Source organism: Phytophthora sojae (genome assembly GCF_000149755.1).
Source record: "Phytophthora sojae unplaced genomic scaffold PHYSOscaffold_4, whole genome shotgun sequence".
In the NCBI taxonomy this organism is placed as follows: Eukaryota; Oomycota; class Peronosporomycetes; order Peronosporales; family Peronosporaceae; genus Phytophthora; species Phytophthora sojae.
Window position 1 is genome coordinate 869209 of NW_009258118.1, and position 16517 is coordinate 885725.

The window sequence follows — 16517 nt, forward strand, 5'->3', positions numbered from 1 at the left end:
TTGCCACCCGCAAGTAGAGACACCAGGGATTAAAGGCCTGAAATACATCCATGACAGCTTGCTCGTTCTCGATCTTCACTCTTCAGTGAACCTGTACATACCGGTATCTACACCATAAAACAGGCCAGCGATTCTGTTGATATGCACTCCGTTGCTGGTCTGCAACGGTCTACTTGGCCAGCGCCCGCAGCTTCTTGTCCTGGTTGATGAGGTCGATGACGTTATCGCTGATAACGCCGTCGATTGCGTGGCGCTTCTGAAGCTGCACCATTTCGTGGTTGGTGTTCTGGTCGCCCCACGTGATGAGCACAGTGCCCAGGGCCTTCTTGACGAGCGGCGCGAGCTCGGGCGTTTCGATGAACGAGTTGGAGTTGGACACGATGCCCTGCAGCTTCTCCATCTTGGCGAAGTTGGTCGCGAACTGCAGCGTCATCCGCGCGTCCATCGCGTGCGGAGCCATGGACCCGTAGGTCAGGAACAGCACGGGGTACTTGGTCTGCTTGGCGCGCAATGCGATGCACACGCTCGGGTCGAAGCACGAGAAGAAGATGCGACGCGAGCCGGCGTAGTCGAACACGCACTGGAGGACCTTATCCAGGTAGGCGTTGATGGCGAAGCAGCTCAGATTGCGCATGCCTGGGCGGAAAAAGTTGTCGGGGTACTTGATCTCGATGTTGAGGCCGACTTCCGCTGGCACGTGCTTGAGCAGGTCTTCCAGACGAGGGAAGAAATCCACGAGGTGGCCTTCCTCGTTAACGTCGTCGTCGTTTGCGACGAGCGCCCGTCTTGGTGAAGGGAGCTGCTTGTCTCCTTGGAGACGCGTCCAGTGTTTCTTCACGCGCTTCTGGAATTCCTGGCTCTTGCCGCCCTTGTGCGGTACCGGGGTCGTATGCGACTGCGTGAGCTGGCGGAGGGACATGTCGTGGATGCCGATCTCGTACGTCTCGGACTTGGTGCCGAAAGCCTGCGCGCCCTTGTCTTCCAGACCGACGTTCACCATGAAGTCGTGGTAGATCACTGGCACGCGATCTTTCGTGAGCTGCACGTCGAACTCGACAAAGTCTGCACCGCTCCGTCCAGCGAGAATGAACGATGCCAAAGTGTTCTCTCGCGTTAGCGCAAGGCGGTATCCGTCCACTTGGTAGTAAGACCGCCCCATGCCTCGATGACCGATGGTGAGAGGCAGACGTTCCCGCCAGTAGGAGCGCCACACGTTCGCGATGTTGTTCTTGGGGTGGGAGAAGGGCGTCAGCACTAGGTATGACAGCGTGAGCTGCCCAACCAATCCCATTGCTGAATGGAAGATCGGAACTGTCAGCTCCGCTTCCCCATGCTTACCAATTTGAGACGGGAGCAGGTATGCCGAACCTAACAGCTCCATCTTGGACTCCGCGTCGCTCTGGTAGCTGTAGATATCCAACGGCCACCGATGTGAGAGCCCGTTGCTCGGGTTCCAACTTCCGTCCACAACGGCGGCGGGTACTTTGACACGGAATACCTGAGCGTGTGTGTTGTCCATGAAGTGCACCGTGGACGAAGCCTCCGCTGCTGAGAAATAGAGTGCCTTGTGTATTGCTCGAATGTAGTCGGCCCGAATCGAAGACGCCTTCTCGTTCCCCAGAGCAGCAAGGATTTCGTCAAGTTCCAAAACGTGCAAGACCACATCAGTCTTCGCCTTGAACAACGCAGGCTGCTTAGACCAGCGCCCAAAGAGCCCCATCTCGTTAAAGAACGTGCCCTTGCCCAGCGTTCCAACGACATTCGATCCTGTGGAGGATGCCGGACCCAGTAGCTCGACGTCACCTGATTCAACGTAGCAGACAGCGCGCTTCTGCTCCGCGTAATTGAGGATGGTCTCGCCCTGCGAGTACTTGCGCGTGGCAACCTTTCCAGCTAGAAGCTCAACGTCGGACGCTTCCAAAGACTGGGCAAATGCCAACCTTGACACCCACGACACCGCCGATGATGGTTGGGTCGTAGGCCGGTTGGGATCATTGTTCAGATAGGCAGAAATGTCAGTCCCAGCTTGCTGTTGGTGCACTTCCAGGAGCTGGCGCAGCTCAGTCGACTCCTTGTCCAACAATGCAGCACTCTTCGACTCAACTGGGAGCGATTCCCATTCAACTGCGGTGCTCTTGTTCCCATTTGGCTCCGCTTGGTTGTGTCCATTCGTTTGCCTCTCATGGCGCATTTCAATCGCCACTCGGTTCTGCTCAGGTTCCTTGTTAACCCACTGGATCGCCGGCCTGGTAGAGTCAAAGCTTCCGATCCACAGTTCCAGCTCCGCCATCTTAGCGGCGGGGTTCAGCCACCCGCTCTCGACCTGTTGCTGAATATCGGCATCAAGCGCGCTGGGGACACCGTAGAAACCATCGTCGCGTTTGAGGCACGAGGTCGTTTTCTGCGGCGTGTTCTTGCCAGCGACTGTGGCCGCGTCATCTTGCGTGAAAATCTCCAGCTCCGCGAACTGCAGCGAGCACGCAGACGCGCCAGCGTACTGCAGACGCACGTAGCGTCCCGCGACAACCTCTCCAGCCTCCAAGTCCAGCGATCGCACGCGGCTGTCAAAGGCGCCCTGCACTTCAATCGCCCGCACAGCAGACGCATCACTCGAGGCCTTGGCTTGTGCGTCTTGGAACGACCCCGCCTCTCGACCCAATGGCTGCTTGGAGACGAACACCCAGAGCGGAGGAGCGGGGGCAGACGTCGACGCCTTGGACGTCATGGGCGGGCGACCGTCCGGGTGCCTCGCCTGCTCATGGTACGTCATGGCGTTCCACACGTGGACGCTAGAGATGGCGTAATCCCTGCCCAGATCTACTTCCCACCACGGGTTGGCCTCCTTGTTGGTGCGGCAGCAGCGCCACTCCTGGAAGCCGTTGGTGCTGCCGTTGTTGCCCAGTTTGGCCTCGCGCGGGCCCGGCGCCGGGGCACGCGTCGTCGTGTAGGTCGAACTCTGGTTGGAAGTAGCGCCACTACATACACAGAGAGAGAACATCAGCAGCCTCTCTCGACTACAGCTACGATAGTGTCCAGCACTTACAGCGCCACGTTGGTGCCCCGCGTGATCGTGAGTGTCCGGTTGCCTGGCAGTCCCTCCCACGACTCGAGCTCGCGCGTCTGCTGGTGCTTGACCACGTACTTGTACTCGAGCGTGCTGGTGGTCGCAGCGAACACGAACGACGCGCGCCACGAGCTCTCGCCCTCCCGCTGGCCCACGAGCTCCATGGGCACTGCGCACAGCACGCCGTCAGCCGCCTGCATCAATCAACCCAAGAGGACGAGCACGCAGACGCACCGGCCTTCTCCACGTCCCAGGCGCCGAGCTCCGGCGCGCTGCCCAGCAGACACACGACGCGCGCGCTCGCGTCGCCCAGCAGACGCACAGCGAACGCCACCTCGGTCATGGCGGTGATAGTAGCTCTACTCTACAGGTACGTAGCTCCTCGCTCCCTGCAGCGCTGATTCCCGAATGAATGAGAGCGTGAGCAACGGCGCGCGTCCAGCAGCGAATCTTTTCTGCCTCTTCGCAGAGGATGTTGCCCCTGGGTTTACGGACTGTAGCTACTTCAGTGAATCGTGGCAGGAATCTATTTTGGCTGTGAAGGATTTCCTGGGTTTAGTGACTCAATGAGGATGGGAAGAGAGAGACAGAAGCGGTGTACACTGACCTAATAACCTGCATCCTTACATCCTCCTATTTTGTCATGCGATTGGACGTTGAAGTGATGCTTTGCCCAAGATGTCCTCGAGCAGCGCTCACTGGAGCGAGCATGACACAGCGACAACTGGCGAGTTCAAGGACGTGTATTCATTAGTCTGATGCGCCTAGTGCTCGACGCCCCAGGCGTAGCTCGCGAACGACATGTGGCCCATCCCCCACCCGCCGAAGAGCTTCTCGGCCTCGGGTTTGTTCTCCTCCATGCCTGCCCCAGCGGCGGCGACGAACGGGGGGAAGTGGTCTGGCGTGGGGTGCGCGAGTCTCGCGGCGGGGGCGCTCGGCCAGTCGACGATCCGCCCTCCGCGTTGGCTGCAGCTCAGTGAGGACTCGGACGTGAGCGTGTTGTCGAGCCAGCCCTGGAACGCCGCGGCCCACGGCATGAGCGGGTTAGTGGGCTCGCGGCTCGCGCGCATGTTGTGGGTGGCCTGGCCCCAGCAGAAGATGAGCGTGTCCTCGTCGCGGAAAGGGGCGATGGCCTTGCCGAGGTCGACGTGCGCCTGGTTGCTCAGCCCCGAGTTGATGGACATGGTGACGATTGGGATGTCCGCGTCGGGCCGGATCAGCAGCATCGGGACGAAGACGCCGTAGTCGAAGCCGCGGTCGACGAGCTGGGACTGGATGTTGCTCTTCTGGAGCTGCTCCTTCACCTGTCGGGCGAACGCGGGGTCGCCCTTGACCGGGTAGACGACGTCGTAGGCCTCGCTCGGGAAGCCGTAGTAGTCGTAGACTGTGGTGTGGTAATTCCACTAAAATCCTCCTCCACCAAAAGGTATTAGAGACACCAACTACACGCTAACCCGCAAAGGTAAGCGCTTATTGGATCAAAACCTGAAGACCAGGAACGATCCCTTACACCGGGTCGGTTACAAGCGCCTCTGTGCACCTTAGGTTATCTTCGGTCAACCCAAAACCTGTACCACTAGCCACGAGCTAAGGCTAGGATACTATGTAGCGCTTTCGCGCAACCCCACTGCAGTCCCTCAGGAAGGAAGGGTACCGGCGTGTTAGGCCTTATACAGGGGGACCAAGGTAAAACCTCGGTAGGTAGACTAATACACTCAGGGATACTCCAATCCCACAAATATATACCGAACGATACTCTAATACCGTTCCTGCCTCTCCGGCCACGCCAACTCTTGGCGCTGCCAAGGAAACTCTCGGTCAATGCACGATAAGCTCCCCGACAGGCATCCACACGCAGCCGAGCGTATCCAGGCACTACAATAAGCTAGCTACACTTACCGAAGTCGGACTTGACCCATGTTGGCTTTGGGGGAAGACTGTCTTTTTATTACTGAGTTTTCTGAGGCCCTGGGGCCTCGTTCTGGTCATCCTATGATGAGTCCTATGTCCCTATACAAATATCTAGTGTGAACGGTCGCAATAAGGCGATTCCGGACACATCAAATGACGACCGCGGCTACACTAATAAGTGCGGCCGAAGTACGTAACTAAATGCATCTGTACCTAAAAGTGGGTACCATGAAGCCTCGTTCGGGGTTCTATTAGGACCCGACGAGGCTTCGGCCACTGCCTGTCACTCTACCGAGGATAATGTCATCATCCAATCAGAAGCAGCCATCTCCGTCTCTCGCTTGACATCGCCTTGATCGCCCCTTGATTGAACTTGATTGTCGGGCTGGCGGGTCAACAGCGTTGGAAACTGCCACTTTCCAATACCACAACTGCCCCCGCCTCGACGCGAGCCTCCCACGCTGGTGAGCGTCTAGGCGTCCTCAGTTCTTCGACTCCATGGCTCCTCCGTCGCGTGCATTCGCCGACGCGGCTGCCGCTGCTCTTCGGGCTCTCCAGTGCTCCGGACCGGTACGTTCGTCGCTCCCGCTGCTCCTCACTGTCATTCGGATCCTCGTTGTTGACTCCATCTCTTTCTTGATCATCTCAGGGAGCTGTTGATGTCGCCACCGACACTTCGGGTCGTCGTCCGGCGCGCCAAGCTCGTTCGGCGGGTGCCCCGCCCCTATCGCCACTGGTGCTGTGCCCCCAGCCCCGGCCGCGCCTGCAGGTGACCCTACGCTCATTCCTACCGCCTCCGGGACCTCGGTCGACCCTCCACCGGCTCCTCCAAGTAGTCCTGAGTCTGCTGCTGGGGCGACCGAGACTCCCTCGCCGGCAGTTCCCAGTGAAGAGGCTCCCGACTCGCCGCCGACACCGCCGCCAAGCGCCAGCGCTCCACCGTCGCCAACTCCCGCGCCATCGGTCACGTTGGCAACTCGCGGGGCGTCGGTGGGGGGCGAGGCAGCTGTAGGGGGTCGCGCCGGAGCTGATGCTGGCCCGGCCGAGGTTCCTCCGACAGCGGTCGTCTTGGGCGAGCAGCAGATGCTGGAACTCGCTCGTCTCGTCGTGGGTGTTGCCCGTTCACCTCCAGCTCGAGTCAACGCTGCTCTCGACCACAGCCTGCAAGCTGCTACTAACGTCGATGAGGTGCTGGCTGCTGCCGTTGCTCCTCCGCGTCTCCCTCTTGCGGAGGCTGATGAACTGGTGGCCCTCCGCCGCGAGAACTACCGGCTGCAGGCAGACCTCTCCGACGCCAAAGATAAACTCGCTGAAGAGATGAACCTGCGGACCAAGTCGGACTACTTCCTCGTCTCGGCCAACTCCGAGTGCGACCAAGCTCTGGACCTCGTCCAGGCCATGTGCGTCCAGCTCAGCAACGCCAGTGCTCAGTTGATGCAAGCGAACGCGGCCATCGCTCACCACGCTGACGTCACTCAGTCGTTGGAGAAGCGGACGCTCGTTGCTGAGGCCGCTGCTGTACGTCGGAACACCCAGCTCCACGAGCGTATAAGTGCAAGCCTCGTTACCTACAACACTCAGTTGGAGAGGCTTCGGAAGCAGTTGGCCGACCGCGACCGAGCAAACGTCATCCCCGCACGCATTCAAGCGTTGACGGACGAGAACAACAGCTTGCGGCGAGCGAATTCTATCCTTCGTCGGCACTCGGCAGCACACGGACTCGACGTCGACACCTTGGTCCTGGCCTCAGCCGGCATCTCCGCCGCAGAGATTGATTGGAATCTTCTCGGGCTGTCCCCACCGACGGTCACTGTCGAGCGTCCACGCCATGACGAATCCTCGTCAGAGGAGGGAGAGGAGTCCAAGACGACCGACGTGCCGATGGCTGAGTCCACCGAGGCTACGTCCGCTCCCGCTGCTTCGGTGGGCGCTTCTGCTGGTTCCCCGGTCTCCACTGAGTCGTCATCGCGCAAGCGGGGTCGGCAAACCGAGGCTGCTTCCGTCGGGAATACGGCATCGCAGCCTCCTCCTCACAAACGCTTCGGCAGACCGTCAGTCGACCTGAGGGCCAGGGCTGCAGCGGCCGCCGCGCCATCTAGTCCTCGTTCGGCATCAGGAAAGATTTCCCCGCCTCCTCGGTCGATGGTGCGTCCTCCAACGACGGCTCGCTCAAGCTGGTTGGAGTGTCAGCCTCTCCCGTACGAACACTCAGACGTCCCCTTGTATCCTCGGCTGGCACGTCGCGCCTCGCCTCCCTCGCCAGCCCCAGCCCAGCAGCAGGAATCGTCTGGCGTGGAGTTTGGAGGGGGTATGAGTCCTAGCGACACTTCACAAGATGACCTTGAGCCCGGCGAGATTCCGGGGGTGTCGGCTAGCGCTCAGGGTGTTCAAGGTTCTGCTACCGAGCCTTCCGGTACTGTCATCGAGGTTCCATCCGAGGTTTCGCCTTCGGCGACGACTTCCATCCCTTCGCCAGTCTCGTCTGGTACAGCCGGCGTCGGCCGTGCCCCTCGAGAATCGGCTGCTGAGGTCACCGAGGGCTCTGGCGGCCCGCCAGACCGTTCACCTGGCGGTGAGTCGCCTCATGAGTCCGAGACTTCCGAGGACCGCGCAGCGTTGTTCCTGGAGATGTTCGGCCCCGACGAAAGAGAGGAAACCTCGGTGGCGCAACCTGTCGCTCCTTCGGAGGCTCCTTCTCCTCTGGCTGCCGCGACCGGGGTTCCTGTAGCTTCACGAGCCGCCACCGTGCCACTCCCGAGTCGACTCCTCACTCGGTCGGCCTCTGTTCAAGCTCGGGCGATGGTAACAGCAACGGTGACAGCTTCACCGAGGGCTGGACCTGCGTCGATTGCCCCAGCAGTGGTTGACGCTTCCGACGTAGCTCCTGGATCGCGTAAGCTCAGTGGTCTTGCTACCCTGTTCTTGGAGCCGGGTTTCCCGGCACCCGGAGCGTCGGAATGCTGGCAACTCATCTAAAATGCCAGTGTCCCCCTCGTCTTCGAGGACGACTTGGTCGCCCCCAGTTCAGTGGCTGGAATCGTGGAGTTTGGCTTGTGGACGGATCTTGCTCACACCTTCCAAGTGTTGCGCCAGCTTTTCCCAGACGAGCCTTGTTTGATCGATACGACGGGTTTTCCATCCTCGGTGGCTATATCCCGTCGTGCAACTGGTCGGGCTCTTCTCGTTCGCCTATGGCGGCAGTTCCAGGGGTACTCCTACCACTCCACCGAGAGGGGCGACCTTGGTTTCGCCTTGTGGGAGCGTCGCCACTGGATTAGGGGTAAAGCTGTCAAGGCGTATATCGACAACCTCGCCAGCACCCTCGGTCAGCGCAACGTGCAAGTCCTAGCGCTTCGACAAGCGTGGTCCAAGTACCACTGAGAGCGCAGTTATCGTGCAGATCGCTTGCGAGACCAGATGCTCCACAAGGTGTGGAATGGGGCCATTACGTACGACGGACAACCTCCACAGCACCGCACCGAGGTTTTGCTGGAGCCGTCGTACCTGCAATGCTCGTTCGAGGTGATGGAGTGGATCCCCACTACCGACGACTGGGCCTCCGAGGTGGCGGACGTGGATGCCCGCGAGCCGTGGCGTAACTGTTGGTTCCAAGCGCCGGCAGACCACCCCTACAACACGGCTTTCGCCCCTTGCAACGACGTCCCGTTGTTTGTCCCCAACGGATCGACTCGGGAAACCGTGGCGTCGTCGGTCGTGGTCGAATCTTCTCTGCGGACTTCGATGGTGGTCGCTCCATGGCTGGCCGAGTTCGCAAACGTCAAGTCTGGGCGTGTTGGCTCAGGCTGTGATGGAGATTTAGCCTCGTCAGGCCCCGCTCCAGCTTCACCGTTTCGTTCACGTTCTTTTCCGATGTCGACCGAGGTCCGTGGCGCTTTAGGCGACGCTGCATGTGCTATCCCAATCCAAAATAACGTCATGTTGTTCGTTCCATTTCATAATCTGTTCTCGCGTCAACGCACATCGCATTCAATACTCGGTCGCGGTCCCCAGAGCTTCTTCCCTGCCCTCGACCGCTGTGGCTGCCTCAAACGAGGCTTGGTTCGTAGCTGCGGCAGCCGGACTTCGTCTTGTCACCCTGCAAGAAGATCGGGCTTATGCTCGTTGAAGACCGTACTTGATTCGCGGGAGACCGGGCGTACTTACGCTAGCTCCGTTGCGGGTATGATTTCGCATGACAGCCCAATTTTGACAACTGTACACCCGGTCTTCTGCGGGTATCCGGTGTCGACAGCTTGCATACCCATTTCATCATCAACTCCATACTCAACCACGAAGTCGAGCGCACTTGTTCGTGCTACTTCCATGGCAATCACTGCGTCAGAAGCCTCGGTCGCCCTCCCATTTGCTTCATCATCACTTGTTTCGTCTGTTGAGGGTTTGACCGAGGCTTGCTTGCGTCTTCCGTTGTCCCTGGCTCCATTCCGATATCTCCATTCCATCGTGACTCGTTCACTTAACACATAACATGCAGATTCCAGAAACTTTCTTCGTCTGTCACTGCGAGCTGGATAGCCCTCGCAGGCAGTTCAATCATCATCTCCAGTAGCCTCGTTCGTCTGACATCGCGGGCTGGATTGCCCCCGCGAGCAGTTCAATCCTCGTTGGGGCGCAGAATTACTCCTCGTCGGCCACCTGGACCATTTGCAAACGTCGGTCGCTTCGCTTCCGGCGTAGGTAATCGTACAGGTGGCCACCGCACGAGAGTTTGGACGCTGGTTCCCATGTCGGCTCGTCATAGCCGACCCACTTCACCTTGAGCTCTCGGACGGCCCGGTGAGTACTCGTCGACAACGGTGTCCGGTCATCGAGGATAGCCTCGACTTCATACTCGCCGTCCAGGCGGTCCGGCTCAAAACTATCTTCAGGCAGTAATTCCTCGTCGAAGTCAAGACGAGTGTCTTCGGTGACCTCACGAGCCAAACGAACCCTCGGTCGGCCTTCGAACCCGTCCACTGACTTGAGTCGTGAAACATGTACCACCGGGTAGAACCGGTATCCACTTCGGTCGGGTAATTCCAACTCATACGCAAATTCGTCGACCTTCTTCTTCACGCGGAACGGTCCGTGCCACCGATGGGCTAGTTTCTTGGTCAGTCCTGGTCGAACCCGCTCCATGTACAGCCACACTCTGCTCCCGGGCTGCAAAGGAAACCTCGTTCTCGTCACTGCAGCTCTACTATGGTCAGGGGAACTCGGTGCCCGGTCGACCGAGGTTCTATTCTCGTTGACACCTGCCATGGCTTCCTTCTCCTTCCTGCCAAGCGACGCATTGTGCTCTTCAGCTCTCCGAGCCTTTTCCGCGGCTTGGTACTCCTTGGCTATCCTCAGGGCGATTTCCTGCTGTCGGTTGACCTCTCGGCGCCATGCTAGCGCGTCAGTTTGGCTACCGAAGCCTCGTTTGAGTGACGAGGACATTGCCTTGAGCGTCGACTGTGCATCCCACCCATGAACGAGGTAAAACGGAGTTTCCTTCCTCGTCGTATCACGGGAGCTATTGATGGCAAAGATTAGTCTTTCGGCGATCTCGTCCCAATCCTGCTGTAGTGGGTCTTCAGCGTATACGCGGACTAACTGCATGATCGTCTTCACCGATCTCTCCTGCTGGCCGTTGGCCTGCGGGCGGTAGCTTAGGGTCGCTCTCGACCGAGACTGCATCATTTCCGCGAAGGCTTGGAAGACCTCGCTCATAAATCGAGGATCTCGGTCATGACGGATCAAGACGGTGCTCCAAAACGTCGGTAGACACACTCCTCGAAAGCTTGCGCAACGAGTAAGGCGGTAGTGTCATACATGGCTTTGCCCATCACGAATCCCGTGAACGAGCATTGGAATAGCAGGAGAGCCGTGTTGCCACGGCGACTCTTCGGTAGCGGTATCACGAAGTCCATAGAGACTAGTTGGAAGGGTCTCTCGGCTAGGATGTTCCCTGGCGAGTACCCGCGGAACTGAGGTCGGCTCTTACTTGAACTGCAGTCAGGGCACGACTTAACGTGTTTCTCCACATCGGCATACTGACCGATCCAGTAATAGTCTCTCGCCGCTCGATGTAGCGTACGGGTAATACCTTGATGACCGCCTTCAAGTGAGTCAGCTTTGCAGGACCTCTTGGATCATCGTTGTGGGCACCACGAGTCTCATCTTCAACTCGGCTTGCTCGCCGTCACTTGAACGACGGCTCGTTCTTGTGTAATATAGCACATCGTCCTCGCTCAACACAAATTGGTCCGCCATTTTCCATGCATCTCGTGCTGCTCTGTATCCAATCTTCGCATCATCTCCCCGGAGCACTGCCTTCAGATTCGACCACCGTAACTCTTCATCTTGAGCGGAGGCGATTCTCCTTCGGCGTTCTTCCTGTACTACCAGCGGGTCAATGTCTTCTGCGTTCGGTGGGCCTGGTGACGTGTCGGCACGCAGCGGTGAAGCTTCTGCTTCATTCTGAGACTCGTTCGGCACACCATTGGCTTCTACTCGGTGAGATGCGTCTCCCTGATCGGTGACCGAGACTTCATCTGCAAACCGGACGTGTTTCTCCTTTGCTCTCGTTTGACGTCTGGTCATCACAGCTACGTGTCTGGATTCAGTCTCGTTCTGCCGTCTGCGGTCGGTTTCTCTTCGCACAAAATCGAAAAAATTCTTGCTACGAGGTTTGGCAGAAGCTACCACGGCCCATACTGTGTTGGCCGAGGGTATGTCCTCGACGACGCAACCGTCAGCAGCCTCGTAGGTGACTTCAGCGATACGGTTCAGCTTCATCAGCTCTAATACTCGGTCGTCCGACGATACCACCGTAGACTCCTTGCACTCGAGAGTCTCGTTTGCCAGAGAGTCGGCCGCAGCGTTAAACTCTCTCACCACATGCAGGTACTTCACCGACCGAAGCTTGGCCGTGAGTTCTCGGTGGTGGCTGAGTTGTTGCAGCAATGACTCCTTCCGACAGGCTATCACCCCTAGGGCTTGCTGGATCGCGAGCCTCGAGTCGCCAACGACAACTAGATCGTCGGCTCCATGCTGTAATGCAGCAGAGACGCCGTTGTTCATCCCGGTGTACTCAGCGAGGTTGACCGTGGTGTTCTCGAGGTAAGCGCTCGCAGCAAGCACTACTGTCCACTCTGGTAGCTTCCATAGTATCCACGAGCAACTGCCGTATCCACCGTTCTTCTCGGCCTTCGCAGACCCGTCAAACGACATAACGAAGCCTCGGTAGGACCGCGGTAGGCGTGCGTAGAGCAGATGCGGGTCCAAACGAGCAGTTGGTGACCCTCGTGTCCGGGGTGTGACCAACGCCAGTGACTTATCCAAGTCAACGAAGTTCGTCAAGCCGGCTTGAAGTAGCTGAGCAAACGAACAGTCGGTTTCTTTGACTCGTTCGACCAACAGGCGCCACGGCGACAGCAAGACGGCGATCTGGGTAGCCCGACCGAACAATGTCTTGGACTTGTGGACCCAGTCGAGTGTCGAAAACCGAGTGTAGACCCGGATTCGCTGTCCAACGAGTTGAGTATAACACACCTTCAGTATCAGCAGAAGCGCGAGGACCTCTTTCGCGGCCGGGTGATAATTCATCTCAGCATCCTTCAAAACACGTCCGCAGAAGCGAACGGGGTGTAGTTTGCCCTCGTGCTCTTGTATCAACGTGGAACTTAGAGCCCACTCGTTGGCGAACAACATGACATGCACCTCCTTCTTCCGGTGGAAGTGTCGTAGTATCGGTGCTGCCGAAACCTTCTGTTGGAGCATCGCGAAGCTGTGCTTGGCCGCGGTGAGGTCACCCCCGGACTGGAAGTCCTCGTCCTTAAGCTGGTACAACGCTGCTCCATAGACCGCGACGTCTTGGATGAAGCGACTGTAATAGTTGAGTGCCCCAAGGAAGGACTGCATTCCTTTCCTCGTTGACGGGAACGGAAGCTCGGCCACCCCAGCCAGCTTCTTAGCGTCCGGTCGGATACCTTCTGTCGAGACTTCGTGGGACAGGAAGTCTACCTTGGACTGCACAAAGATGCTCTTCGTGAAGCTGATACTAATACGGCACTCTTCAAACCGTGCCAGCAATCGGCCTAGCGTCGCCAAGCACGACTCAAAAGTCTCGGCACCGAAACAGATATCATCCACGAATGAGCGGCGACTGAATACTGGTGCCAACAAGGAGTCATCGGGCTCCCCGTTGGCGAACATGTCGGCGATAGGGCTGTTGACCAGTTCGGCTACAGCTCCCTTACCAAGCGAGTTGTCTCGGTCGGCCTCGAACTTGGTCCGGAATGGCTTTGCCGTGCCAGTCGAAACCTCGTTCACCCCAGCATGAGCTTCCTTGTCAAGTTCTTCAGCTAGACGCATGCGCTCCGAGAATTTAAACCATCCTCCCGTCGGTTGGACGAAGCCCCAAAGCGCGTTGTCAATCATGCGTTGATAGATCATCGGTGCGTTCTTCAGACCGAGAGGCATACGCAACCATTCGAAGTGCCCCAGCGCGCAGACGAAAGCAGAGATCTTCCGGGCTCGTTCGGTCACCATAATGGCCCAGAAGCCGCTAGCGGCGTCAAGCGAGCAAAACCACAAGTACGCCTCCATGTCCGTCAGCAAGTCATCCACCAGGGGCATGGCGTACTCCATAATCTCGGTGATCGCATTAACGAGTTTGTAGTCGATACACAGGCGGATATCCACCCCATTCTTCTTCAGGACGATGACGATTGGCGACGCCCATGAGCTGTCCGAGAAGGAGATAAGACCGGCCTTCAGCAGACCCTTCAGCAATTCGTACAGCTTACCGAGGAAGCGAAGCGGGGTCCGCCGGGCCTTCTGCTTGATTGGCGCGTGCCCCTGTACATTGATGCCACACACGACCCCGTAGGCTGGAGGCGGCAGGGCGTTACCGCTCGCAATCATGATCTTCTCGTGGCTCTTCAGCACATCGACCAGGGCCGTCTGCTGCTTCACGCTGAGTTCGTCACTCTGGACGTTTTGCCCCGAGTAGTCCAGCGTCGTCTCCAACGCTTCGGTTAGGTCCGGCAAGAACGCCAGCTCTTGCGCGTAGTCGGTAAGCTCAATCTCGTTCGCGACGTGCTCCGAAACGTCGTTCACGGTGTCATCACCTTCGCCAGACCCTTCTTCAACCATGGCATGCATGACCGAGATATAGGTCGGCTCCAGTAGCTGCTCGGGGTCGTCGATCGCACTTAGATCTGAATCATGGAATTCAGTGTCGGCGTCAGCGGTGGAGGTTCCGGCTTCAGTAGGAACGTCGTTAGGCCCTGGGTCGTGTTCACCCCAGTCGACTTCGCTACTACACACCGCAGCCGACGTTTCCTCTGGCTCCAGGCTGGACGCAGCGGTCCCTGTTGGCAGGACATCCCATGTAGTTGTCTCGACCGCTACTACCACGTCGCGGTCATCCTCCGAACCGTCGTTCGTCACGCTGTCACCATCACTCAGCTCATCACTGGCTTCCGATGCCTCAACCGAGGCGTATGTCGCTCCCTGGCCGGTGGAGTCAACACCACTGTTCGGATTCACGGGCAGGCAACCCGCTCGGCTAGGCGGCGAGTCTCCGGGTACGTCCGAGTCATACGACGCGCTGGCCTCGTCGTCCGAACCATCGTTCGACCCACCAGCACGATCCGCATCGGTTGTATCAGCTCGAGCGACATCGACCGAGCCTTCACTGACCCTGGGGTCGTCGTCGTAGCCATGTACATCGGGTGACGAGTACTCATCATCCAACGGAGCTTGTTGACGGCCTTCTGGCCATAGCGGTGCATCCGGTGGCCTCGGCAGGATCTTTCGCGGCGTCGGGTAAGTTCGGCGCTCGACCGCAGGCGGCTGTTCAGCCAACCATTGCTCGTAGAGACGACGTTCTCGTCCTTGCAGAGTCTCATCACGACTCGTTGAATAGGCCAACACCTGCCACTCTTTGTACTTGTTAGAATCCAACCTCGCGTAGCCGGTCTCTCGCGGTAGTTCACCATGCGGTACCCACAGCACTACGGAGTCATGCTTGGCGCGCTGTGCCGCTGTGGTCGTAATATTAGTGAGCCGTATCCACATCGGCTGTCCCCGTCGAAACCTCGCTACGGTCGGCACAAGCTTGCCCGTGCGTCGTACCCACACATCGTACGCCGAACGAGGTAGCCGCTGGCGCGGCAGTCGAAACTCTCGCCACTCGCGACCGGGTACGTATAAATCCTCGATCGGCCCACACGAAGGCTGCGTGCCGTAAGGTTCGTCATCTTCAGCACTCTGCGACTTTAGCAGTGGTACCATGACCTCGTCCGGAAGGCGTGCGGTGCCATGAAATAGATCCAGCCGGATTCCAGCCGGGATCATGAAGTCCATCCCAAGGACCACATCCACCCCGGCACTGTGATCCATTATCCACATTTCAAATTCGTAGACCTGCTCCCACCCGAGGGTGATCTTGACGAGCACCCGTCGCCGGGTCTCCATCACCCCTGGGTTGATGCCGCGGACTTCGAGACTTCGTCCGTGGTCCCGGACTTCTCGCACACGTAGCCGCTTGGCGAAGCTGGCAGCAATCACGCTAACATTCGCTCCAGTGTCAAGGAGTATCCTCGTTCGCGCGTCGTCCACTGCGCCATTGACCAAAGCCCTCATTCCCTTCCTCTTGTCGTATCGTTGGGACGACCACCAACCCAGTCTCTCACCGGGCAGTAATTTCACCGCCCGAACGAGGTTCCGAGGTGCCCCCCTTATCTGGGCTAGCCTTGTGATCAAAGCCTCGGTCGGGTGTCCATCACGTTCATCATCATCATCTTCATCAATACCAATCGCAACGAGACTTGCGTCCCGGTTCTCTCCATTTTCCGTCGGTTTCACACGTTCATTGTTCTTCAGGTCGTCGTCAGGCCGTTTGCTTTCGCCCGTGAACGCGGACAGATAGTCCGCATCAACAGCAGGCTCAGCTAACTGTGGCAGCCCGACTGGGACCAACCCAGTTTCAGTTGGCGGGCTGCCTAGTTTAAATGGCTTCCATACACCAGGCTTTGCAGCTCTGGTGACAGATCCTTCTTGTCGACCTTGGACTTCAGGAGCTTGGTGAGCTCGTGGAGTGATTCACACTTCCCAGCGCCGTGCACCTGTTGCACAGTACTGGCGTCGACCATCTCGTTCACGGTTGGACGGGCCTCCTCCGTTCCTGAAGCGTCGGTAATCAGACCGAGCGAACGTTCCTTCGGCTGCGGCCCTGCGCTCAGCATCGTTAGCAGCAGCGACATGTCCGGTAGACCCATCCGAGTCGTAATCAGCGTCTGAATCCTCGTCCAAGCGTTGGTCGTCCGAGTATTGGCGATCATCCTCGAAGTAATCCTCGTTCGCCTCAGCATCACGTCGGGGGGCGTATGGAGCCTCGTTGCGTGCACCGACCGAGCCTCCGACGTTCCATTCCGCCATCACATCGGCCAGCGCGTCAACCAAAGTGACTCGGGACTGGTACGGCGATCCATCGCGTCGGTCACGGCGACGGTCGTCTTCACTGCGGTCGTTGTCACGGCGACGTCGTTCGCGA

The 16517-nt window shown here is 58.5% G+C and overlaps 3 protein-coding genes across 3 annotated transcripts; 1 reads left to right on the plus strand and 2 right to left on the minus strand.

The window, feature by feature from the left end:
• Positions 1-169: 169 nt before the first annotated feature.
• PHYSODRAFT_330776 (hypothetical protein) lies at positions 170-3407 on the minus strand (the record flags this gene model as incomplete). The annotated part of the gene is made up of 3 exons (XM_009527486.1): positions 170-2975; positions 3044-3233; positions 3299-3407. The coding sequence occupies 3 exons, from the start codon at positions 3405-3407 to the stop codon at positions 170-172; spliced, it is 3105 nt and encodes a 1034-aa protein (XP_009525781.1).
• Positions 3408-3828: 421 nt separating this feature from the next.
• PHYSODRAFT_330777 (hypothetical protein) lies at positions 3829-4983 on the minus strand (the record flags this gene model as incomplete). The annotated part of the gene is made up of 2 exons (XM_009527487.1): positions 3829-4423; positions 4964-4983. The coding sequence occupies 2 exons, from the start codon at positions 4981-4983 to the stop codon at positions 3829-3831; spliced, it is 615 nt and encodes a 204-aa protein (XP_009525782.1).
• A 1066-nt stretch (positions 4984-6049) lies between these two features.
• On the plus strand, positions 6050-6727 carry PHYSODRAFT_364758 (hypothetical protein; the record flags this gene model as incomplete). The annotated part of the gene is made up of 1 exon (XM_009527488.1): positions 6050-6727. A coding segment is annotated over one exon (678 nt), but the record flags the coding sequence as incomplete, so codon positions are not given.
• Positions 6728-16517: the final 9790 nt, after the last annotated feature.